Source organism: Gossypium raimondii, chromosome 10 (genome assembly GCF_025698545.1).
Source record: "Gossypium raimondii isolate GPD5lz chromosome 10, ASM2569854v1, whole genome shotgun sequence".
In the NCBI taxonomy this organism is placed as follows: Eukaryota; Viridiplantae; Streptophyta; class Magnoliopsida; order Malvales; family Malvaceae; genus Gossypium; species Gossypium raimondii.
This window is the reverse complement of record NC_068574.1, coordinates 12,437,043-12,463,022: the sequence shown is the minus strand read 5'-3', so window position 1 is coordinate 12,463,022 and position 25,980 is coordinate 12,437,043. Positions and strand designations below refer to the sequence as shown.

At 34.9% G+C, this 25,980-nt stretch overlaps 4 protein-coding genes across 7 annotated transcripts in view; 3 read left to right on the top strand and 1 right to left on the bottom strand.

The window, feature by feature from the left end:
• Window positions 1–25,980, bottom strand: part of LOC105778510 (integrin-linked protein kinase 1) — an 82,324-nt gene that overhangs the window by 41,647 nt on the left and 14,697 nt on the right. The gene's annotated exons all lie outside the window — the stretch shown is intronic.
• Window positions 392–1,207, top strand: LOC105776991 (uncharacterized). Its single transcript, XM_052622367.1, has one exon. The coding sequence runs from the start codon at window positions 392–394 to the stop codon at window positions 1,205–1,207; it is 816 nt and encodes a 271-aa protein (XP_052478327.1).
• Window positions 20,613–23,255, top strand: LOC105774924 (uncharacterized). The gene is made up of 4 exons (XM_012597490.2): window positions 20,613–20,708; window positions 20,803–20,917; window positions 22,561–22,621; window positions 22,701–23,255. The coding sequence occupies exons 1-4, from the start codon at window positions 20,675–20,677 to the stop codon at window positions 23,253–23,255; spliced, it is 765 nt and encodes a 254-aa protein (XP_012452944.2). The 5' UTR covers window positions 20,613–20,674.
• Window positions 24,495–25,980, top strand: LOC105778105 (serine/arginine-rich splicing factor SR30). 3 transcript variants are annotated; one of them, XM_012601698.2, is made up of 7 exons: window positions 24,495–24,561; window positions 24,683–24,772; window positions 25,057–25,122; window positions 25,216–25,284; window positions 25,370–25,475; window positions 25,559–25,605; window positions 25,846–25,980. In XM_012601698.2, the coding sequence occupies exons 2-7, from the start codon at window positions 24,689–24,691 to the stop codon at window positions 25,906–25,908; spliced, it is 435 nt and encodes a 144-aa protein (XP_012457152.2). In that variant the 5' UTR covers window positions 24,495–24,561; window positions 24,683–24,688; the 3' UTR covers window positions 25,909–25,980. The 3 variants fall into 3 exon arrangements, with proteins under 3 accessions (XP_012457152.2, XP_052478779.1, XP_052478780.1); XM_052622819.1 differs by having other exon boundaries at window positions 25,559–25,857; XM_052622820.1 differs by lacking the exon at window positions 25,216–25,284 and having other exon boundaries at window positions 25,559–25,857.

Sequence of the window (25,980 nt, the reverse complement as noted above, 5' to 3'; positions counted from 1 at the left end):
TGTGTTTAAGCTTTTAGCCCCACAAGAGCATAAAATCTAACCGCCCCCACACTTTCCTCCACAGTCGACAATAATATTGAAGAAAATGAATGTGAGTGCATAAATTGATGTAGGTATATGTATATATTTATATATATTCAATTATTTGGAAATCATATGCTCAGTATCCATCTTTGAATATTGCAGAGAATCAAAGCATGAATACTAGCTAGGCTAATGCACTGCAATTCTGCATTTTCCCCTTGTTTCTTCATATTCTATTTATCTTCCTATTTCAATCCCCACCCTATGATTCTCTCTGCAATTCAAAATTTGCCTATAAAATCCCACTTTCTGCACCATTTCTTGCTTGAATTACAACAAGTATCAGTTTGTTTCAACTTTGGAAGCCATGGAAAGCACTGCAATTAGCAGTGATGAAGAAGACGCACTGTCACTATCTGATCTGCCATTGGAGAACCAAGTTCAACCAAGGAATGAAGAAAATGGTGAACCCCAAGCATTTAAATCTGATGAAGATTTCAACTTTGGCTCATTAACAGACCCACAAATGTGTTCAGCTGATCAGGTCTTCTTTAAAGGCCAGATATTGCCCCTGTGGGACTTGGTTTGGTCTGACAGTGGGTGCCGGTGGTCAGAGTCCATGGACCATGGTTCATTAAGTGGCTTCACAAGTGTTATCAGCAGTAATAATACTACTAATTCCATCGCAGTTTCAAATTCCAACTCCAAGTCTATAAATTTCAGAAACAAGCTCAGCACAGATCCAAGTCCCAAACCGCAGGTAAGCCTGTCGAAAACTCGACCAGTCAATGTCGGAATTCGAAACCAGACATGGTCAATGTGGGGGTTTTTCAGGATAGGTGTGGTTCGAGCACCCGTACTAGAATTGCAAGACTTGAAAGTTCGTAGAAATACAGTGAGCCGAAACAGTAAGGTTGTTAAAAACAAGAAAGTTGGCCAAGTTTCAAAGAAGCAACAAGATTTAAACAAGGGTTTCATAGAGAAGAGAATAATGGGGATGTATAGTGGATGTAAATGCTCAGCTAATGTAGTTGAAACAGTTCCGTTGAACAACGTAGTTTTCATCAAACGTAGCAAAAAGGGTGAGAAAAAGAACGCAATATTGGTTTCTGCCATGGAAGAGAAGAAACTGCAGCATGAATTGAAGATGAAAAAGATGAAAGAGAAAGAGAGAGAAAAGTAAAGCAAGCGTTTTCACGCCATTGAACGCTTTGAATGGTTAAAGGATCTTACTTTTGGGTTTCACATGTAAACTATGTGTCATTCGAATTCAATATGTAAAGGTTAGGTAGCAGTATGTATTCAGTCCAATATATTTCATCTTTTAAAAATATATTTGAAGTATCTTTGAATGTTTATAATCTCCATTTGGTATAACATAGAGGATTATCAGCTTAAGTAATAAACACCGCGTTTGATGCGACCTTTGCCTCAATTTAAATCCGTTTCCCAGCTACTTCATGGAAAGTTTACATATCCAAGTCGGAGTGTCTGCCTAAAATTAAAAGGATCTAAGTAAAAATGTTAGACCTGAAAAATGGGCTTGGCAAAATAATTAGATTCGTTTAAAATATAGATGAGATCGGGTTTGAATATTCATGGCACGAGTCCAACCCAATCCGACATGTTTTCTTTAAGTTTGTAATGTTATATATATATATATATGTTATTTTTATATATTATGTAATTTATAACACAAAAATTAAAGTAGTATATAATATTCTTGTTATACCTTATGTAATGGGCTTCGCGAACCTTATACCATACCTCGCGAACCTGACCATGTATCTATAGAAAGCTGAACACATGCCTCCCAATGAAACCAATCACATTGAGAATCTAGGCTAGTTCGCGAACCCTAACTTGACAAACTTTGGAAATGGATAGCTCCGCTAAGACTATGTGAGGCACGTGGAGACTTAGAGTAATTGATTGCTAGTCGCTCTAATATGTCTTATCCTGAGACATCACGTTATCGTTACCGTCACTGTTAAGGGTATCAAATCAGACTTTCACATCAACAATCTTAGAACACGTAGCTAAGTTTGCCCCCCCCCCCCACTATAAAATGGTCATACAAATAGCTCACGTGGGACTTTTTCTTATCCTAAATCTCCAAACTCTCTCCTAGGAAAACATAAATCTCTTCCTGACTTTCATCCTTCTCTCCTTTATTCTACATTTATCTTCTTTCCTTGTTCACCTTATTAGTTAACAACCACTATAATGTGAACATTACAAAAATTAATAATTTGACTATAAATAAAATTTTAATAATTAAAAATATAAATTTATTAAATATTAAAATAAAATAACATATTATTTTTTTTAAAAAGTAATATAGATAGACCTAAAATAGGCTTGGGTTAGTCATTTACAGGTTTGAGAAAAAATTTAGACCCATATTTTGGGTCGGATTGGGCTTGGGCAAACATAAAGTGTATGTTAATACCATGTCTAGGCCCAACCCAAACTCGACCCGACTCATGAACACCTCTACTTTCTCTCCTAAACTTCGCCCATTATTTCACACAAATAGACTAATAGGCTCGATCGAGAAGTTTTGGGTTGGATATCAACATTTTTTTTAATTATCCGAATTTGAGTCCACAACTTTGGGTTAGAAAATGATTCAGGAATCGATTTGACAAGGTTGGTTTAGGTTTAGAAAATTAATTTGGTAATCGATTAACAGGGTCTAGGTTTAGAAATCGATTTATATTTTTTGTTTGGGGAGAAGAGAAGACAAAACGAGAAACCTATCAGTGTTTTTGATTCTTAACAACAATGGTCAATAGAAGAGAAGCTGTCAATGTTGTTACATCCACTGTAACGGTAAGTTTCTATATTTAGTTTTTGATTTTTTAGATTTAGGGTTATTTTGATTTTGGTTTTACTTGTTATTCATATGGGGTTTAGGGTCTGCTTATTAAAGTGAATGGTAGATACTATGTATGGTATGCCATGTGCATGAAATTGTGTATGTCATGTTTATTGTTTGTATCAAACTGATGTTGTGTATGTCAAGTTTATTGTTTGTATCAAACTAATGTTGTGTATGTCATGTGCAAGTGCATGATGTTGTGTATGTCATGTGCAAGTGCATGATGTTGTGTATATCATGTTTATTGTTTGTTTCGAAACCATTTTTTAAAACAAAAAGAGGTCTACTTTTATTTTGAAAATAAAAATGAGAAAACAGGAGTCGCAACCAATCTTTTTCGAGGTGTGATCGGGTCACCTTGAAATTAATCATTTTAATAAAACATTTTAATTTATTAAAATAATAATTTTGGTCTAAAAAATTCGAGAAAACGGGCTCGGGAGTCGGTTACGCACGAGGAAGGATTAGCACCCTCGTAACGCCCAAAAAATTGGTACCTAATTGATTAATTAACATCCTAATGTCAGAAAATTAAAAATTCGCAAAGAAATTTAAAAATATGATCCTCTTATTAAAAAAGAAGGGTGTATTTCACATTAATCGAGAAAAAAATTGTATCCCGTGAGTTAGGACACAATATCTCTAATCCCAACACGAGAGTAAACACCAAAAATTTATTTATTTTTAGAAATTTTGATCATCTCGGCTTTGGAGAAGAAATCATATCTCGTAAGTTGGAACACGTTCCTTTTCTAATTCCCAAGACAATTTTTTTTAAAACATGTTTTTTTAAAAGGGGTCGTATATTTAGAATTATCAAAAAAATCGAGACTCCGTAAGTTAGGATACAATATTTTCGAATTCCAAAATACGAAGTATTTTTATTTTTATTTTTAAATATGCATTTGGGTCGAAATTGATGCGATACTTGAAATGTTACACGAATAAAATATTAAAATGAATAACGAGAATACGAATGTAAAATAACAATGATCACATAATATACATCACTTTAATATTAAAACAATAAATCAACAATAATAATGAATAATAAAGGTATAAGAAATAGTATAAAAATATAACAAAACAATATTAAAATTAAAAGAAATTAATAAATAAATACACAAAATAGCGTTGAGGAACTTAATCTAGGAAATATTAAAATGATTATTAAAAAAAGGTGAAATTAGGGTTATAAAAATAATAATATTAATAAATAGTTTAAAGTTTTGAAATTACATAAAAAAAGTGCACTTAAAGTGTTTAAATAAGTAAATAAGAAATATAATGGAAATAATAACGTAAAAAAATTGATTTAATGATATAGTTATGATAAAAATAAATATATGAATAATAAAGGTAAAATAATAACATAATAATATTAAATTAATTAAATTAATAATAAAATAGAAAAAATAACAAAAAATGACTAAATTGAGCTTTTAAAAAAATCTAAGGCAAATCAAAAGTAAATGAAAAAGGATGACCCTTCTGAACGCGCGAATAACAAGGAGGGACTAAAAGGGTAATTTTTCCTTCCTCCAAAACGCGTCACTTCATTCGGGATTAAAATGCGATGAAACAAAATTAACAGGCTTAATTAAAAGAAATAAAAATAAACAAAAAGGATCTAATTAAAGCAAGTATAAAAAGTGGAGGGACCATTTGCGCAAATATCCCGCTGAAGCAAAAACACGCGGATCCTTCCCCTGGTTCGGGTCACCGCGTGGGTCAAGGGCCTAAAACGGCACCGTTTTGCGCCTGGTATTTTAAACCAAAATGACTCCATTTTGAAAAGCTTTATAAATCAACTTTTTTATCAAAAATTCATTTTATTCCTTTCTTCTTCAAAAAAAAAAACCCTTCAAAAACCTCTCAAAGTTCTTCCTCTCTTTCCAAAATTCGGTGGAACTCCGGTGCCGAACCACTGCGGCAGCCATCGGTCACCTGCGACGGCGCCGCCGTCCGCGGTGGTCGAAAAACCGAAACAGAGCCCATTTTTTGGTGCTTTTCGACTTCCCGACCTCAAATGGTACGTTTTCCTCTCCTTTTTATTTTATTTTCCTTTTTTTAAGAAAACAAACGAAAAAAAAAATAAAGAAAATAAAAAATAGTAGAACTACCTTTGAATTTTTCTTTTGTGTTGATTTTTTTCCCTGTCTTTTATTCATTCTTAAGTAAAAAAAATACAAAATTGGAGCCCTTTTTATAGCCCGAAAATACCACTTATTTTTCTATTTTTTACACTGTTTTTTTACTTTAGGACTCTTCTAGTTCGTTTTGCAGGTATAGACGTGGCGGCACACGTGGAGGTGCGGCGCGCAAGAGGCGGCGACAGCAGCGGCAGTTAGGTCCTGCCTAGGGTTTTTTTTTGCTAAAAATGTTGAGTGTATTGGGTTGCTTATTGGGTTAGGGTTTAGGTTATTTGGGCTAATGACATTTGGGTTTTATTGGGCTTAGTTTTTTTTTTGTAATTGGGCTACTGTAACTGGACATGGACTGTGAACTACTTGGTTTTAATTTTTTATTTATTTGGTTTTTATTGTGGGCCGGGCAAATTGGGTATTACAGTTTGTATCAAACAATATCAAGTTTGGTTATTGTTTGGTTATTAAAAGACAAATCTGCTCCTAGTTTCAAATATCAATTGGATTAAATTTTTTCTTTAGCTTCTATATTGTATTGGTTATTGTCTGCCATTGCTTAGGTTTAGGGTTAAAGTGTTTGGTTATTGCCTGCCATGTGCATGAAAAAAATGGTTGTGTTTGTGTTAAATTATTTTTGTATTGGTTATTGTCTGTCATGTTGTATTAAATTGTTTGGTCATTGCTTATGTTGTATTAAATTGTTTGGTTGTTGTCTGCCTTTATTGACTGTAAATTTATTTGGCAGGTTTAATTGATGATAAATTTAATGAGAGTGAAGAAGAAATGGTTGATTTTGATGTGTCTGATAGTGATGGGTTTGTTAATGATGTATTTGATAGTGATGTGTTTAATAGGATAACGGTTAATCTAGATGGTTTAAACATGGATGATATAGAAATAAGGGAACTGTGTGATAGTGATGATTCTGAGAGGTTAGATAGTGCACATGAATCTGACTCAAATGGCCAAAATTGGCCTGAGTGCAACCTAGACAATGACATGAGTAATCCTAAACTTCATATTGGAATGTTCTTTAAGTCCAAAGACAATCTAAAAGAAGCTCCCAATCATATGGTAGGTTGAATAGTTATTTTATTAAGTTCTCCAAAAATGATCTAAAGAGGTTAAAGGCAGTCTGCAATGAAAAATGTTCTTGGTTCATATGGGCCTCTAGACTAAACCCTAATGACCCTACTGACCAAACTTGGAAAATTAGGAGTTCAAACCCTAACCATTCTTGCTCTAAAGTCTATAGAAATAAGAATGTAACCTCATCTTGGATAGGTCAACATTATAAAGAAAACCTCATTATTGATCTTGACTATTCTTTGACATCATTGTAACAAGATGATAAAAGTGATTTCTTTTGCCTTGTCTCACTAACCAAATGCAGGAAGGCTAAACTTAGGGCATTGAAATTAATTGAAGGAGCTCATAAGGCTCAATATGATAAGATTTATGAGTATTTGTTGGAGGTTAGGACCCAAAATGAGGGGACAACAACAATCTGTTATCTGGATAATAGGTTGTTTCAAAGGATATGTCTGTCTGTAGGCATGCAAAAATGACTATAGGGTTGGTTGTAGGAGGATAATAGGTTTAAATAAATGTTTCTTGAAAGGATACTTTGGTGGCTACCTATTGGCAGTTATTAGGATAGATGCAAATAATGACATCTATCCTATTGCATATGCTGCTGTTGAAAGTGAAAACCAAGCATCATGGCTCTAGTTCTTGGATTTGCTCGTACTAGACTTGGAAAATTGTGAGCTCATACCAGATATTTTTCATGTCTGACAAACAAAAGGTAAAACTCCATTTGTCTACTTTATTTTATGTTGCTTCTGTTTAGGGTTTATGGCATATCAAAGAATTAAACTATATTTGTTCTATTTGCAGGGACTTTTGAAAGTAATATATATTGTTTCCTAATGTAGAAACAAGATACTGTGTTAGACACCTACATGCCAATTTCAAGAAAGTTGGTTTCCGAATAAAAGAATTGAAAGATTTGCTTTGGAAAACTGCCAGAGCAAGCACTCAAAGGGATTTTGAGGATGTCATGGCTAAACTGAAGAATACCAATTAGCATGTTTATAATTGATTGAAGGAAAATAACCCTGCTCACTAGTCAAGGTCCCACTTCTCAATTAGGAGTCAATTTGACATGTTGGTAAATAATCTTTTTGAATGCTTTAACAAGGTAAACCCCTATTTTTTTATGTTACTTACTAATCATTAAGTACATGCAGTTCACTAATCCTTTATGTTGCTTACTAGTAGGTGACATTGGAAGAAAGAGGGAAACCTATTCTGACAATGATGGAAACAATTAGGACCAATATAATGTTGCTGATTGTTAAGAAGAAGGAAGAAGCTGAGAAAATTAAAAGAATCTTGTGTCCAAAGATCAAGAAAAAGCTAGATGTCAATATCAAAGATTCACTGAGGTAAATTTACCCTTTTTAATATATTGATGCATTTATTCTGCCTTATATATAATTGCTAATGGGGCTGATCACATGTTGTTGGACCAATACATGTATGTCTTTATTCTGCCATTTTTTAAATATATTTATACCTTGTGTATAATTATTGGTGGGGCTGATCACATGTTATTTTTAATATTGTTTTAGTGTCTGCTTTTTAGGTGTGTTCCATCATATGCTAATGAGGACAACTATCAGGTTGAATGTGGTCCAGACAGTCAGCATGTGGTGGACCTAGTTGAGAATTCCTGCTCCTGCAGGAATTGGGATCTCACTGCCATCCCTTGAATGCATGCAGTGGCTGTCGTTCATCTAAAAGATAAGTTTCCAGAAACTTATGTACAAACCTGGTACACCAAGCAAACCTAGCTTGCCATTTACTCCAACTTCATAAGGCTAGTAAGAGGTCCTTAGGAATGGTTGTCTGTGCCAAACATGCTGTCAATACTGCCTCCTACACTAAGAAGGCCACCTGGCAGACCTACTAAAGTGAGAAGGAAAGAACCTAATAAACCACAAACAACAGAAATGTTGAGCAAGAGAGGGGAGGAAATGATGTGCAGTAAATGCAACAAAATAAGCCACAATAAGAGGAGTTGCAAAAGGGAAGTTGGTAAAAATATTCCAGTAAGTCATCTGCCTTTGCTTAATTATATTACTTAAGTTATGAATTTGTTTCGTGGATTTCACTTGTTCCTATAGGTCAAAAGACACAAAGTTGGTGTTCACAACCAAGTGGTTGCCCTAACCCAGCAACAATTTACCTCAAATCAGCAAAAGACTACCCAACTCAATTACAAACTTCCCTAACTCCTCAACAATTAGCTCCAACTCACCAACAAGATGCTACCCAAGAGAAAAGCTTCCATTCAAGAGGAAACCAACCATTGTTAGATGAATGTCTTCTACTCAAAAGTCATTTGTGACAGACCAATGATGACATTGTAAACAAGACTTTATTTTGTTAGCTTTTTGAACTTGTGTATATTTGCCTATACCTGCTACTGATTTATTAACTTAGGTAGATTATTTTTTGTAAATTTGCATATAATTCATATTTGTTCAATTGTATTGAGTTGTAGGCAAATTTGGCAATAGTTTGCCCTTCCTTTTGTAAACAGTTTGGTCTTAATATATGAGCATTAATCCATGAAATTTGGCAATAGTTTGCCCTTACAATATGTTTCTATTTTTGTTTTTCATCTATTTTATTTCTTCTAACATATGAGCGTTGAACCAAGCAATGTAAGAAAATAAAAAACAAAAATCAAATACTCTTTCAAATTTTAAAAGAAGATTAAACATTCAGAAATTCAAATGAAATGAAATACAAATGTATAAGAATACCATACCATTACAATAACCAAATATTCTCCCATTACAATTAGCAAACTTCTACCCTTTATATGCCATTACATTTAGGACCCAACTCACCATGAATATATAACAAAACAGTATACCAACAGCCACATAAGGGTGCTAACAACAACATAAGCTGGTTTAGGGTTTAAAAAATAGCAATAATATTACAAATACAAGCACCAAAACCCATGTTTTTCTCTCCCTCCTCCTTGAATTCTCCAATGTCCTCACTTTTTTTTAAAAGACCTAACAACACAATTTGTGAACGAGGCGTCAATGGTGGATCAAACCAAGTGAAAAAAACGACATGGTTTTTGAAACCCACTCCCAAACTTTTTACATCCAAAAAACCTCATACTTGGGTTGTCATTGGACCAAGACATGTTTAATTTGGCTGGGTTTCCACAATAGTACACCGGAATCACAACCAACATCTCTATTTTTCTCTTCTCCTTCTTCTTCTTCTCATTCTTTTTCTCTTCTTCTTCTACTGCCTAAACCCTAAATTGGTGCTAAAGGGGTTGTTTAAATTGGTGCTAACTGGCCAACTGGACGGTTAATGACACCAAGCAATCTGTCATCTGTCATGTCACTTTGCCGTTACGTCTGTAACGAAAAATGGTTAAAAGGATTGTTTTGTATTTTTTTTTAAGTTGAGTGACTAAAATGAAACCTAGGTGACTATTTTGTCAATTACTCCAAAGTTGAGTGACTGTTAGTATAATTTACCCTTAAGTAAAAATCAAATATTAATTTTAATATTAAAATTTTAATTCGAATCGAAACAAACCCATTGAAATATAAAAATATTTTATTTAATTATTTTACTTAAAATATTGATATATCTTTGGAATAGAATTATATGATTGTTTAAGTGGTTGATAAATAAACCCTAAACTTAGATGAGCCCATTGTTTAAATCCTCCCTCACAACCCTCTGTAAAGCTATGAAGAAACAAATAAAGATTGAAATAAAAAAGCAGTAAAGAAACAAAAGTAAAAGAAGGCAGGTAGGTACTATAAATAGCAGAGTGAAAGGCTTTACAAAGAAGAAAGTAATGGAAGCAATGGAGCAGTCATGGAGACGTCAAGTGTTAAATAGTGAGGACCACCTGATTTTTGTTGTCCTTCAAAAATTGGGAACCTTCAACGCTCCTCCTTGAGTCCTTTCCCATTAACTCATATTTCTATTCAATTTACTTTGATTTAATCATGAAAAATAGGTTAAATAAAAAATTAACCCATATATGAAATAGACTCAAATTAAAAATGACTCGAACAAGTAATCTAAAGTGATCCAAACTTAAATTAAATATAATTTTAAAAACAACAACAATAATAATAATACTCATAACATAAATTATTAATTTATTTTAATTTATAGAAATTGTAATTATCATTTTTATTGTCATAAAATATTAGATTTCTACTTATATTAGATGAACTTGATAGCAAATTGCAAATACAATAAATGCTTAATTAAAATATATATTATTGTTATAAATATTTTATTATTATAAAATGAATGTCTATTAGAATTGAAAGTTTGATGTACTTTAAAACACTAATGTTGATTAGAAATAGAATTTTATATTATTTATACTTCTTATATCTATAAATATAGACTTATATTGTAGATATCCCTTTTTACTTTTCTTCCTTTTTTATTTTATAACAATTATCAATTATCAAAATACAAATCTCAAAAAAAATGTTATATTTCAAAATCTCAAAAATTTGTTATTTTGATTTTATTTGAAACCAAAATATTTTAAAAGTTTGAAATTTATTTTATTTTAATTTGACTCTTATTTATTTAAAATATTTACAAAAAGTTTGACTATTTTTTTTTTAGTTTTTACATGTGTTTTAAATTTTAAAAACCTAACTTATTTATAGTTATCCTACAAATTTTAAATTAGATAATATTAGCGTGGGCATGAGATGCGATATATGGAGGGTGCAATAAGGATGTTCCAATAAATTGGTAGAGGAGGGTTGCTCATGTTCAATGGGAAAAGCCAAGGGATAGGGATTGTTTACTCTGAGCATTAGGAGTGTTGGTGGTGTTACCCGTGGCTCCTTGGGGAGGTGACTGGTAGGTTGGGTACTCTATAGTCATCCAGGCGAAGCTGTGGGCAGTATTGGAAGGTCTCAAAATTGCATATGGCTTTAGGGTTTTAAGGCGAATTATGGTGGAAGTGATAATTGGATTGTGGTTAGCTCGGATGCAACGTCCATCACCTTTTCTTGGGCGCAGGCAGTGGCCAAGATGAGATTCCATGATTGGCAAATTAAGTTCCAATTCATTTTGAGAGAGGCTATGGGAGCTACAATGGATGATCATAATCTTCACATATTCTATTATCGATATATTAAATTACATTTTGATCACCGAATTTTAAAAGGTTAACGTCATACATTCACTTGGACTAGACATGTGACATTCTGAGTGTTAAAGATATAATGAGTCGATTAGGGAGGTAGTTAGAGTTAGCTAAAATTGTTAGCTAGATGTTAAGAAGAGTAGTTATCTCAAAGTCTATATATATATACAGTCTTGGTAGTGCATCTGGGAGTTAAGTAGTCTAAATTCATAATTAATAAAAGTGAAGTTTCATTTTTAGTTCCAGATTACTTTCATTCTTAGATTCTCAATTTCATTTGTAATTCTTCATACCTGTATTTCTTCATGGTATCAATCGCTCGGTGATCCTTGATCATGGCCACTACGGATTTTGCTGCCTCTGACTCTGTTGAACGCATGGATCGATTTTTGCTGCTGATCGCATCGTCAATTCCTTTCCTCGACATGATGTTGTAAAGCTCGATGAGGGAACCTTTGTTCAATGGAAACAACAGGTTCGTTTTATTTTCAATGGTTATGTTTTGTTTGGTTTTGTCGACGGTTCTCTTTCTGCTCCTTCGAGGTTTCTGCAGTCACTTGAAGGTGCTCTTATGCTTAATCTAGTGGCTTCGGCATTTCAACAGTAGGATAATCTTCTCACGTCGTGGCTCTTATCTACAATTAGCTCGTCGATTTTATCTTCTTTCAAGGATGTACAATCGGCCTCTAATATGTGGACAACGGCGTTGGCACTATTTACAGCTGATACGGATATGAAACAATCACGTTTGCGTCATGAATTTCATTCCCTCAAGAAAGGGAGTCTGTCGATCCGAGATTATGTTGTGAAGTTGAAAGGGATGTGTGCACTCTTGGAAGTATCTAGATCTTCCATCTTGACGGTGGAGCGAACGGCGGTGCTGTTTGCGAGCCTTCCCTCTGCTTACGGTGCTACTTCGTTATCTCCGACTACTTTACCTTTTCAATGTCTAGTGGATGCTCTAGTCGAATGTGAGAATCGTTAGGTACAAACTGTTCGGGAGGTCGTGTATGCCGCGAATCTAGTAGAAGATTCTTCACCGTCGGCCGTAGATGGCTCTACGCATGATGGCCGTTCAAGTTCGCGCAGTCGTGGCAGAAGCTTCCGGCCTCGTCTCCAATGCCAGATCTGTTCCAGATTCGGTCATGTCGCCCAGCGTTGCTACTACCGGTACCATCGCGATTAAACTTCTTCGGTAAGATTTCCGATGTCGACTGTTGATGATTCTGGCCCTCATGGTCGGCCTTCCCAGCAAAACACACGACCTAGGTTTCTAATCTTGGTCAAAGTGCTTATGAGGCTGGTCAAAATGCTTATGAGGCTGGTCGAAATTGTTATGCTGATGGTACAAATTTTTGTGATGGTCAACAGTCATAAATTGTTTATGATCTCTAGGGACCTTGATAACACATAAGACTAGGCCTCAACTTTCTGGACCACCCTCGTTTGGTCTTCATCATGGGCCGTCTGGTTTTGGGCTTAATAGTGGGCTAGATGGTGGTTTTGGGCCTACTCATGGTAATAGGTTGTCTGCCCCTCCAATGGCCACTGAGCTTGTTTCTAATAATTTGCAGATTGATCCATCTATTACTTTCAGGCCACATGGTCAACCGTCGGGTCGTGTAGCAGTTCCGCGGTGTACTAAACCGTGGGCTCGTGTATGTATTGGGCTTCCTCGACTTGGTGATTTCCATGCGTCTGATTACTCTGACCCTTCTATTAACACTACTCATCATCATGAGACTAGTGGTGATGGCACAGACTCACCTGTTCCTGGGCCGGTTGGCACTACATCTTGGTACCCTGAATCTGGTGCTAGTAATCATGTTTGTCAAGATTCTTCAGCATTGCGAAATGTTGTCCCGTATTCAGGTACATCTTCTCTTTTAATGGGTAATGGAACGTCTGCTATGATTTCATCAATCGGTCAGGGTGTTTTACCTATGCATTCTAGGTTGCTTCGGTTATCTAATATTTTGTATGTCCTAGTCATACAGAAAAATTTGTTTATGGTGTCTCAATTTGCAACTGATAATGGTGTATTTTTTGAATTTCACCCCACATATTGTGCTATTAAGGACAACATAACACAAGAAATTCTGCTGATGGGGCATATTCGTAATCGGCTATATCATTTTTCTCTACCAGAAGCATCTGCTCCAAATACTATAGATCCGTATGCTGCTCAGGTTGGAATTCAGAATAAGACTGATGATAGTGAGATTTTTTTGTTATGGCACAAACGTCTTGGCCATCCGTCCACTTCGGTTGTCAAGACTGTTCTTAATAACTGTCATATCAATTTGAATAAAGTTTCTATTGATAGTATTTGTACTGCTTGTAAAAAAGAAAAGTTTCATAAATTGTCATTTTCTGCTTCAATTACTGAGTATACTGATCCTTTTACTTTGGTTGTTTATGATCTCTAGGGACCTGCGACTATTGATTGTGCTAACAATTTGTATTATGTGTCATTTATTGATATGTGTACTCGGTTCACTTGGGTTTATCTGATTCGACAAAAATCTCAGACTATGGATTATTTTGGCCAATTTTAGAAATTAGTTCAAACTCAGTTTGGTAAAACTATAAAACAATTTCAGAGCGACTGGGGTGGCGAGTATCGGGCTTTTACTTCGGTTCTCGCTTTTCAAGGTATCATTCATCGCCTGACGTGTCCACATACTTCTGAACAAAATAGAGTCACTGAGCGTAAACATTGACACATTGTGGATATGGGGATTACTCTTCTGGCACAAGCGGGTCATTCTATGGAGTTCTGGGCATATGCGTTTACTTGTGCAGTTCATCTGATTAATCGTCTTCCCACACTGGTACTGAACAGACAAACCCCGTATAGAGCTCTTTATGGACATGATCTCAAGTATGATCATTTACGTGTTTTTGGGTGTTGTTATTATCCGTATTTGCGATCGTTTCAGATGCATAAGTTAGAGTTTTGGTTTCAGCCCTGCACTTTCTTGGGATATAGTTCTCGTCAGAAGGGATATCAGTGCTTCTTACCTGATGGTAAGCTTATAATTTCTCGTCATGTGGAATTTGATGAACAACAATTTCTCTTTCTGTCTTCTGTTATGTAGGGGTCTGGTTGTGTATCGGTCACTTTTCCCACATGTGTTCCTCTGGTCAAGACTGTCCCTTTTCAGTCTGAAGGTTTAGTGTCTGTATCTACTTCTTCAGGTTCATCGAACAAGTCTTCAGTTCCTCAGGATGGAGTAGCTACTGCTCTAGCACCTATCAGTTTTAGCTCACCAAACGCTGATACTATTGGTTCGTCTTCTACTACACCAACTATTAATGATCAATTCACTACACCCACTATTACGGTTCCATCTGCTCCTATAGGACCAGAGATTTCACATCCTATTGAGGTTCCGCCTGCTCCTACAGGACCAGAGATTTCTTTACCTATTACAAATGTTCATCCAATGATTACTCGATCAAAGGTTGGTGTGTTTAAACCAAGAGTCATAACTGTTGAGGCTGTGGAACCTTCTACGATTGAGGAGGCGTTTGCTAGCTCTGAGTGGCATGATGCAGCTCAAGCTGAGTATGATGCGCTTATTCGCAATGCTACATGGGATCTTGTTGCTCTACCACCGAGTCCTAAGGTTATAGGGTGTAAATGGTTGTTTAAGGTCAAGCGAAATCCACATGGGTCTGTTGATCATCGTAAAGTGCGTTTAGTTGCAAAAGACTGTTCTCAAGTTCCGGGTTGTGATTTCCAGGAAACATTCAGTCCAGTGGTGAAACCTGCCATTATCAGGGTTATCTTGTCTATTGCGATCTCTAGAGGTTGGTCACTTCGACAAGTTGATGTGAACAACGCTTTCTTAAATGGTGATATTGATAGTGAGGTATTCATGCAACAACCCTCAGGTTATGTGCAATTTAGTTCTGATGGAAAACCTCTGGTGTGTCGTCTAAAAAAAGCTTTATATGGTCTTCGTCAAGCTCCACAAGCGTGGTTTGAAAAGTTAAAGGAGTTTCTTGTGACAGTTGGCTTCGTTGGCTCAAAATTGGATGCTTCATTATTTGTTCGTGTACGACTTGATTCTACACTCTACATTCTTGTGTATGTAAATGATATTATCGTTACTAGGGATGTGCCTACTTTTATTGACTGGTTTATGAATTTATTGAATGATGAGTTCTCGTTAAAAGATATGGGTGACCTTTATTATTTCCTTCGGGTTGAAGTGACTCGATCTTCCTCCGGTTGTCTTCATCTTTGTCAAAAGAAGTATGCCCATGATATTCTTGAACGAAATTCTATGTCTACTGCTAAAAGTGTTCATATGCCAATGATTAGCTCATCAAATATGTCTAAGGGTGATGGCTATCCTCTGTCAGATCTGACTGAGTATAGGGGTCTTGCTGGAGCATTACAATATGTTGTTGTTGCTAGGCCTGGTATTGCATATGCAGTAAACAGGATTTGGCAGTTCATGCATAATCCTAACACTGTTCATTTGGTTGCTCTCAAGCGGATCTTGCTATACTTGTCTAGCACACTTTACCATGAGATTGTTTCTTGCCCATCTGGATGGCTGTCTCTAGTTGGGTATGCTGATGCCAACTAGGGATTGGACTTTGATGATTGACGATCCACGTTAGGTTATTGTGTATTTTTTGGGTCAAATCTAGTTTCGTGGTCATCCAAGAAATAGCAGGTGGTCTCTAGATCAACAGCTGAAGCTGAATACAGAAGTCTTGTTGCAGTCACCAGCGATGTCATGTGGTTGCTGTTGTTACTTCAGGAATTAAATGTTAAGTCTGATGATACGCCTAATATTTGGAGTGATAGTTCCAGTACGATAGCTTTTGCTGCTAATCCTGTTCTACACTCCAAGTTTAAACACGTGGAGTTGGATCTATTTTTTGTTCGTGAAAAGGTTGGTGAAGGATCGATTCTGGTTGGTGAAGTTCCTACGTCTGATCAAGTGGTTGATGTGCTTACTAAGCCACTCTTGGTTTCTTATTTCACTCGGTTTTGAAATCTTCTTCGGGTCTTACCCGTGGGGAAGATGGGTGAATGTTAAAGATATAATGAGTCGGTTAGGGAGGTAGTTAGAGTTAGCTAAAATTGTTAGCTAGATGTTAAGAAGAGCAGTTATCTCAAAGTCTATATATATCTATTGTCTTGGTAGAGCATTTAGGAGTTAAGTAGTCTAAATTCATAATTGATAAAAGTGAAGTTTCATTTTTAGGTCCAGATTATTTTCATTCTTAGATTTACAATTTCATCTGTAATTCTTCATACATATATTTCTTCACTTAGAGAACATCGGAAAGATACCACAAAAGGTTCTCCACCTCTCGTCCTTTGGATTGTCATCAGCCGCTCAATCTCATGATCGAGTTAACTCATGTAGGACCATCCGCTGTTGATAGGAACGCTCCTTACATTAAGCCATCCGTTGCTATGGTTAGAATGAGTCCCACCACGTATGTCCCCCACGTCCTGTCTCAAAAACTATTAGGCTCCACCTGAGTATAACCAACCTTGTACTACTTCAAAGAGAATAACAGAGTAGATCTCACCACATATGTTCCCCATGCACTCCATGATGGCAACTCCTTGGTAATAGTCTGTCATGTCACCACTACTAGACAAAGGGATATCTCCTATAAATATCCTCGAAGACAAAAGAAAATGAGTCTTCTTCTCATTGGCATCCTTAAGCACATGCTCTCCAGAGGCGATTCTAGGGGGGATTGGCATGGGCCCCAACCCCCCCTAAAATGAAAAATTGCCATTTAGGCTTTCTAATTTTTTTAAAATTTTAAATTAGTGAAGGTAAAATTGTACTTTAGCCCCCTAAAATTATAAAAATTCGATTTAATCCTTTAAAAGTTATAAAGATATAGACTAAAAAATTAAAATTTTATTTGCCCCCTTAAAAAGTTATTCTAGCTTCGCCCCTAATGCTCTTTGCATTTAGCCTTCTCAACCTTCACAACAACCTTCCTCTTCCTCTTGTCCTTCTTTAGTTCTAAATGAATTGTGTAATAGGCCCAATCTGCCCGGCCCGTTAGTGAAATAAACCAAATAAACAAATGAATAAAATAAAACCAAATTATAAATTAAAAGTCCACAATCCAGTTACAACCCAATACAATAAGCCCAACCTCTAAATACCAAACCCAATTTTCATAACCCGATTACAGTGGCCCAAAAGACCCAAGTCACCTAACCCTACGCAAGTATCACAAACCCAATACCCGCCCAAGCACCGAAAACCCTAGCAGTAAAGGATCCCAGTGCCTCAGCAGTCTCCCCTTCACACGTGCGCCACCGCTACGTGACAAGCCCCATGCGCTTGCGCCCCTGCCTCCGTACCTCCACGTCGACCTCTGCCCTCGTACCTGCAAAATACACACGAAAACAAGCAGAGAAAGATAGTAGAATAGGGGCAACAGAGGGGATTTGGGGGGAGCATTTTCTTTTATTTTCTTTTCATTTCATTTTGTAATTTGGGCCATAGAAAGGCCATTCGAATACTGTAAAAAGGGACACGCATTGGATACACAAAAAAAATTTGAGAATACAAAAAATCAAAAGCAGAGAACGGTGATTTTCTGAGTTTTTCTTTCTATTTTGTGCTGGTTACTTGAGTCTTCTCTTTATTTTCTTTTCGCGTCTTTATGTTCATCAACTATTGTTTCAAAAAGGAATAGTAAGAATAGGGGGAAGGAAGCGTACCTGGTAGCGCGATCCTGGCTCTCTTTGGCGTCATCGGAGCAGGGGCTAGGATCAATGGCTACTAGGGTACCTCTAACACCCAGAACGGCGCAGAGAACCTTAGTTCTCTTTAGGTTTTTCATGTTAATAGATTTCTAGGTTTTTTTTTATCTTTTTCTTTTCTTTTCTGCTTAGGGTAATGTAGCTTTAACGTTGGTTAAGTGGGAAATCATGAAACGTCACTGTTTGGGCCGGATTCAATGGCCCTGAAACGGTGTCGTTTAGGCCACGACCTGATGAGCCGACCCAGACACGGCTAGATTCACGTGTTCTGGCGTGGGGAGGGATATTTGTGCGGCCAGCCCTTCCCATTTTCTGGTGCTTTTGAATCAAGTGTTTTCTTTCTTTCTGATTTGGCCTCATATTATGTTTTCATTTCATTTTGGTCCAGCTTGCAACGCCGCGTTTTGGAAGGTGGGGAATATTCCCCTTTCGGTCCCCCATGTCATTCGCGCTTTGCGATTTGGACCCGTTCTTTTATTTGTTTTAGATTTCTCCCCTGCATTACTACTTTAATGCCAATTTTCTCCTCTGTTTTATTGTTATTGCTAAAATCATTTAATTTATTATCTTTACTATTGTTATTATTATTATCTTAGCATACATAGTTACTTATTTTCACATATATATGCATGTACATTATTTTATTTCATTACATATCGTTATTTTAATTCTTTTTCTATTCTAATATATTAGCCTATATTTTATGTTAATTATTAATTATATATTTTATAATACATTTTTCTTAAAATGTTTATTCATATATACTTTAGTGCTTAAAAAATCAATAATGCCCTTATATAATACCATTTTATACACATATGTATATATAATTTATATCAAATTATGTTTATTTTACACACAAATGTATATTATTATTTTATTATTGTATTTTCTACTTATTATTAATACATACGTAATTTATTCCATTCAAAAAAACCTCCTTGGTGTATTTCACTTATTTCATTTTTATGTATTATATGTTATTATCCTTTTTTTACAAATATTATTTATTTAAATTAATAAATATATGTTATTTTCTTTAATTATGATATTTTATTTATTTATTCGGATATTATTATTCCATTTGACAATTGTTTTTTTACTATAATTGTGATTTATTTCAAATTCTTATATATATTATTTATTTTCAATTTATTTGAATTATAATTTCTTTTTCATACATCCTAAATTATTTTAAAATTTGTACATTTTCATGTGCATTCATTTATTTAGTGTTTTGATGGACTTTAGATTCATTAGCTTTTAAATGTTAGCATAATATATGATGTGAGATTTGCTCTTAGGTGTATTGTATTGCTTGTTTGTATTTGTTAATTATTCGTAGATCATTAGAATGCATTTTGATTACAAATGACTGCTTAATATTGTACATTATTCCACCGAATTTCCTTTTTTAAAATTTTGTGTTTAACATGGTTTAAGTTTTGATATCCCTTTTAGATGTTATAATACTCGACATTCATAATTCGCGAGAGAATTGTGCCCTAACTTACTAGGCTTCAATTTTTTCTGATGAATTTGGGTAATCGAGCATCTCTTTGGTGATAAAAAACCTTATGTTTTCAAAATAAAGCTTTTGAGATTTCAAATTGTTGGATCCTAACTTACTGGATGTGACATTTTATTATCCTGATTTTAAAAGAAAGGCAATGTTTGATGTTTAAGAACTCCGAGAAATCGAAACCTAACTTACTGGATTTTGATTTCTCGTTTGACTTAAATGACCGAACAACCTCTTCAAAATTCATTTCGAAATTTGAAAATACTTAATTTTGACGATTGAATTGTTGCACTCTAACTCACTGAGTGTAGCACTTTATTTCTTCAAAATGAGTGCATTCAAATTGGTTTATTCAAATTTTCTTTTCAATGGATCGTATTTTAAAATCTTTTCAAAAATTCGACACTAAGACATTAAACAATCGATTCGGTACCAATTTTGGGCGTTACGAGGGTGCTAACCCTTCCTCGTGCGTAACCGACTCCCTGACCTATTTTCTCAAATGTCGCAGACCTAAGATTTATTTTTAATGGTGAACCGATCACACCTTAGTAAAAGATCGGTGGCGACTCCTGTTTTCATCTTCAAAGTCGATTCCCTTTTTTTTCAAATTCAAAAAAAATGAGTGGCTTCGACTAATTGGTCTCCTTTGCACCACCACTTGCTTCGCCTTACCTTCTCCCATGTTGATACCTCTCATCAATAGTTACCATACAATCATCAATGTTATCAATTTGTTACGTTTTGGATCTAAATCATTAATTATCGGTAAGGATATAAAAATAAGCTGATATGCATAGCAATGTGAGGAATATAACAAACAAAACACTAAGCTAATGGTTTGATAAAGAAAAACATCTTTTATTTACTATTGGTTTTGGTAGGAACAACTTACAAGACAGGAATAAAGTTGTTTAAGATATATAATATGTAACTTGAAAAGATGATGGATTCCTTGCTTTAACTTTACAAATAAACTAACAACCCTAACTCTCTCTTTTTCCATTCTTTCTTTGCATATAAATATATCATTGTTGGATCTTCTTATATTGTCTCAAGTTTCTTTCTTTCTTTCAAGGATCTGTTTAACATGGGCAATTCAATGGGTCATTTCATGGGAAAAGGTATGCTTTTTTTTCTTTTTAAAAATACCCATTTTCTTAATTCAATCTCAAATAATATCTAGAGCCCTAAGATTGAGTTTTGAATTCATGACAGGGCTGCCATCTACACAGATGTTAAGCTATGTGTTTAAATCTCTTCATGAACAGTTCACCGAGTCAGAAATCAACAGCTTCGATGATTTCCATGCCGCCATTCTTGATATCTTGAAGTAAGTAATGTATATATGGGGCTATTTTACCAAAATAGCTAAAAAAATATTATATTTACAAAAATAACTCAGGTTTAAAAAGAATCACCAAAATAACCTGAAATGAACAGTGAAATGGGGTTCTGGCCTGTCAATGGCCGAAACCACCTCGTATTTTGGACCCATGGTTGCTTGATAATTGTGTCAGACTTAAAAAAATGTTTTTTTTTGGTTTTGGCCTCCCAATGGCCGGAAGCAGTGTATTTTTTTTTTCAAATTGTATAATACTGGTATATAGAAAAGAAAAAAAACGGAAAAAAAAATTTTTGGGTGCCAGCCCCTGTATACAAAAAAAAATTTGGGTATTAGTCTGTCAATTACGGCACCAAAATACGAAAAAAACTAAAAAAAATTATTTTTTTAGTGGTGGCCTGTCAATGGCCGGCATCACCTTTTATTTAAATTTTTTTTTACTTTTTTCGTGTTAATGGCAGGCACCAGTATACGAAAAAAGTAAAACAAATTTTTTTTTTGGTGGTGGCCTGCCAATGGTCAGCACCACCTTTATGGGATTTTTTTTTTACTTTTTTCGTGTCAATGGCATGCACCAGTATACGAAAAAAGTTAAAAAAAGAATTTTTGTTGGTTCCAATTTTTTTTTTTACTTTGGGTCTGTCAATGTCCGACACCAATATACGAAAAAAGTAAAAAAAAATTGGTGGTGGCCTGCCAATGGCCGGCACCACCTTTTTTAGAAATTTTTTTTTACTTTTGGTCTGTCAATTGCAAGCACTAGTATACGAAAAAAGTAAAAAGAAAATTTGGTAGTGGCCTGCCAATGGCGGGCACCACCTTTTTCTCAATTTTTTTTTTACTTTTGGTCTGTCAATGGTCGGCACCAGTATACGAAAAAAGTAAAAAAAAATTTGGTGGTGGCCTGCCAATGGTCGGTAACACTTTTTTCCCAAAATTTTTCTTTTCTACTTTTGGTTCATCAATAGCGGCAGACAAAGATATCTGAAAAAATACTTTTTTAGATATTGGTGCCGACCATATTCTGAAAAAAGTAAAAAAAATTCCATAAAGGTGCTGTCGGCCATTGGCAGGCCACCACCAAAAATTTTTTTTTTACTTTTTTCGTATACTGGTGCCTGCCATTGACACGAAAAAAGTAAAAAAAATTCAATAAAGGTGGTGTCGACCATTGGTAGGCCACCAAATTTTTTTTTTACTTTTTTCGTATTCTGGTGCTGGCCATTGACAGGCCAATACCGAAAAAATTAGATATCTGAAATTTGCCCATTGACAGCCAAGACCCAAAATTTTTTTCCTTTTTTTCTTTTCTGTATACCAATATTTTACAATTTTAAAAAAATACACTGGTTCCGGCCAATGACAGGCCAAAACAAAAAAAAACATTTTTTTAAGTCTGACACAATTATCAGGCAATCATTGGTCTAAAATACGAGGTGGTTCTGACCATTGACAAGCCACAACCCCATTTCACTGTTCATTTCAGGTTATTTTGGTGATTGTTTTTAAACCTGAGTTATTTTTGTAAATATAATATTTTTTTGACTATTTTGGTAAAATAGCCTATATATGGCAATTATGGTTTGAAAATTTATAGTAATGATTTTTATTTTGTTGCGTTGATTGTACAGTGTTATTAGCGCAGCATTACCTGGTAAACATTATGATGCCCCATCTCGCCGTGAAGTCGAGGTCAGTCTATTCTATATATATTAATTTTGAAACATTAGATAGAACTTCCCTCTCATCAAAATCAAATCAACAATTTCAGAAATGTTTTAAAGCATGGGAAAACGAAAAAGACCCTGAGAAAAAGAAGAAGATATTTATGAAATTTATCCAGGAAATAAAACTTAGCCAGCTCGATAACACAACCATAATAACGGGAATAGTGACGCCGCCAGCAGCCATGGCGGCGAAGAAAGCAGGAGAATTTTTGCCTCATTTGAGCGTGATAAAGACGATTCCGGATGTAGTTTTCGTACCATCGGTGACAATGGCGACCTTAGTCATTTCCAAGCTTTCTAGAAGGCTTTACGGGCGAAGCGCCACCCCTGTGCCAACAAAATCAACGTCCTTTAATGTGGATAAGCCTGAAGTACTTGAGCCTGCCGCCGCCAAGGAAATCCCACCGTCACACCGCCATCGCAGATTCGCCATGATCAACTCAAAGAATCACGCCATCACCGCCGACCAGACTGCTGCCCCTCCCACCACGACCCCCATCTCCGAAATAGAAAACATTCAACAAAAACAGCCTTATATATATAATGCGTTTTTATGTTTTCTACAAAATTGTAATTGCAATATCAGTTGCCACAACTAATGAGAATGTTCAAGACACATCTGGGTAAAAAAATATATTTATGCTTGATATATTGAAAACGTATTTTATTTTTATTTTTAAGTAGTTTTAAAAAATTCACATGTATTATTTATAGTATATATTTTTAATATCTTATTATACTTTTTCAAAACACTTGTCAACTTTTGATATTACTTGTGGAATTTAAAACTTCATGGCGATATACCAAATAATTTTTCTAATATTTATTAAAATTTCAATTTAATGTTTGGGAAATTATTTGGTACAATGTCATGAGTTTTGAGACTCTACAAGTAAAGTTAAATGGTTGACAAGTTGATGGACGTCAAAACCACTAAATATAAATTCATACGATAAAATAACACTAAATAGCAGTATAGAGTAGTAGCGTCGAATCCACAGTGATTGGTTGATGTCCACGAAACCAACTAAAAATACGACAAAGGCAAGTGCAGTAGTGCAACTATCAATAAATAGTATAGCTACATTAAGCAAAGGTATTGTTCCCACGATGACTAAAAGTACTAGTAATTACCGTCTTTCTATTATTTAACCGACAAATTGAAATGATTGAATTAAACTAAAATTAACTAAATTAATTAACTAAGAACTCGACAAAGAATAAATCAGGAAAATAACTGAATAATAACCAAGAAGCGAAACAATACCCAAGAAAGAATCAGCCTAGACTGCATCTCTCATTATCAATCTAAATTAAACAATTTATTCACTTAATACATTGATCCGTAGAAATTACTAAATTATGTTAATATCTCTCTTCAAGACTAAGAGCAACTGACACTAAGTTGATTAATTGAAATTTCTTTCTAATTAAAACCCTTATTATCGCATTAACTCAATCTATGGATTCCCCTATTAGATTTGACTCTAATCCGGTAGATTTATGTTGTCCTCTTTCTAGGATTACAGCAACTTCACTCAATTATATTAGATCTACTCTTAAACATGATTTATTCCTCCTCTAAATTAAGCACATCAAACATGAATTAATAATTTAAAAATATTAAATTAAGAATTAAATACGATAATTAAGAAAAAGATTCAAATATTTATTGGGAAAAAAAATTGTAAAAGACAAAGTTCATCGTACCCTAGATATTTAGAAAATTAGGGTCCATTTATTTGCAGGAAAACATTTTTTGAATTTTTCAGTATTTGTTTGATTGAAAACATTTTACATTTGAAAAATATTTTCGAAGAGATGGGTAAAATGAATGGGTTTTAGGGGAAAATGTCTTACGAATTTCATTTCTGTAAGACATTTTTTAGTTCCTCCTTCATCTAGGTAAGGCTCCTTCTCCTTCTTCCGTTCTTCATTCCTTCTCCTTCTTCCGTTCTTCATCTTCGCTTCTAGGTAAAAGTCCATCGCATATATTCTCTTCTCAGCAGATTGGGTATTGTTTCAGGGAAAAATGGGTCATTCAAGCCGCACGCTCTATGTGGGCAATTTGCCTGGGGATACTCGTATGAGAGAAGTTGAAGATTTCTTTTACAAGGTTTTCTTTTCCCTTGTTATTCTCAAATCACTATCTATGTTCATTCTTGTAGTATTTTACTAAATAGTTTCAAAAGTTACTCTACTGTGACCTATTTTTATAGTTTTAACTTTGGGTAACGGAGATATGGCATAACTAGCTGTGTGAAAAAAAAAGAAAAAAGAGGAAGAAATAATTTTGTTGGATTAATCAATTTTGGGTTTCCAAATTACTGTTTAACGTATTGCTTTATCTTGTTTTGGAGGTTTACCGCTTGCTTAGAATTTTGTGTTTTTATATTGCAGTATGGACCCATTGTTGATATTGACTTGAAGATCCCACCAAGGCCCCATGGTTATGCATTTGTTGAGGTGAGTTTTAATATTTTGTGATTTGAGGCAAAGAATAATAGGAAATCAGTTTTTAGGTTTCAGTAATCTAACAATTGCATATTGCAATTTGAGGATCCTCGTGATGCTGAAGATGCAATTCGTGGTCGAGATGGTTATAAATTTAATGGGAATCGTCTAAGAGTTTGTAGCTAATCTTGTTTAGTTCATATATATTAGTTTAAAGCTTTCTACCTGCCTGACAATGGTTATGATTCTTTATTTTTAGGTTGAACTTGCTCATGGTGGGCGAAGACCACCTTCATCTGTGGATCGTTATAGTAGTTACAGTGGTAACAGTAGGCGTGGGCCTTCCAGGCGCTCTGATTATCGTGGTATGTATTGTTCTCCTAATCATCTTTGTAGTTTGGCAAACTGCTGCTGTGTTCAGTTAACCTCATAATCCCTTTATATGCAGTTTTGGTGACTGGTTTACCTTCTTCTGCTTCATGGCAAAACCTAAAGGTGAGTGTTATAGCAATTGCTTGTCCTTTGCTACTCAATTCCTTTTCTGTGCTTGTAATTTTTCCTTGATTGTTGCCTTTTCGCATGGCTTTGATCTACATACGTGTATGTATATGGAAAACGATGATAAAATACTAATTATGAAATTAGTTAAAGTTGTAACATGGTCTATGCATCAAGGTTTTTGAAATGCATAAAAGTGTGTTTTCCGTTTTAAATGATTTCTTGTTTTATGACCAGGATCACATACGAAAAGCCGGGGATGTTTGTTTCTCTCAAGTGTTTCGTGATCGTGAAGTTTAGAATTCTTATCATGCTCCTTAATGCATAAGGACTTCATTCCATAACTATAGGATGAAATAGCTTAGATTCCTC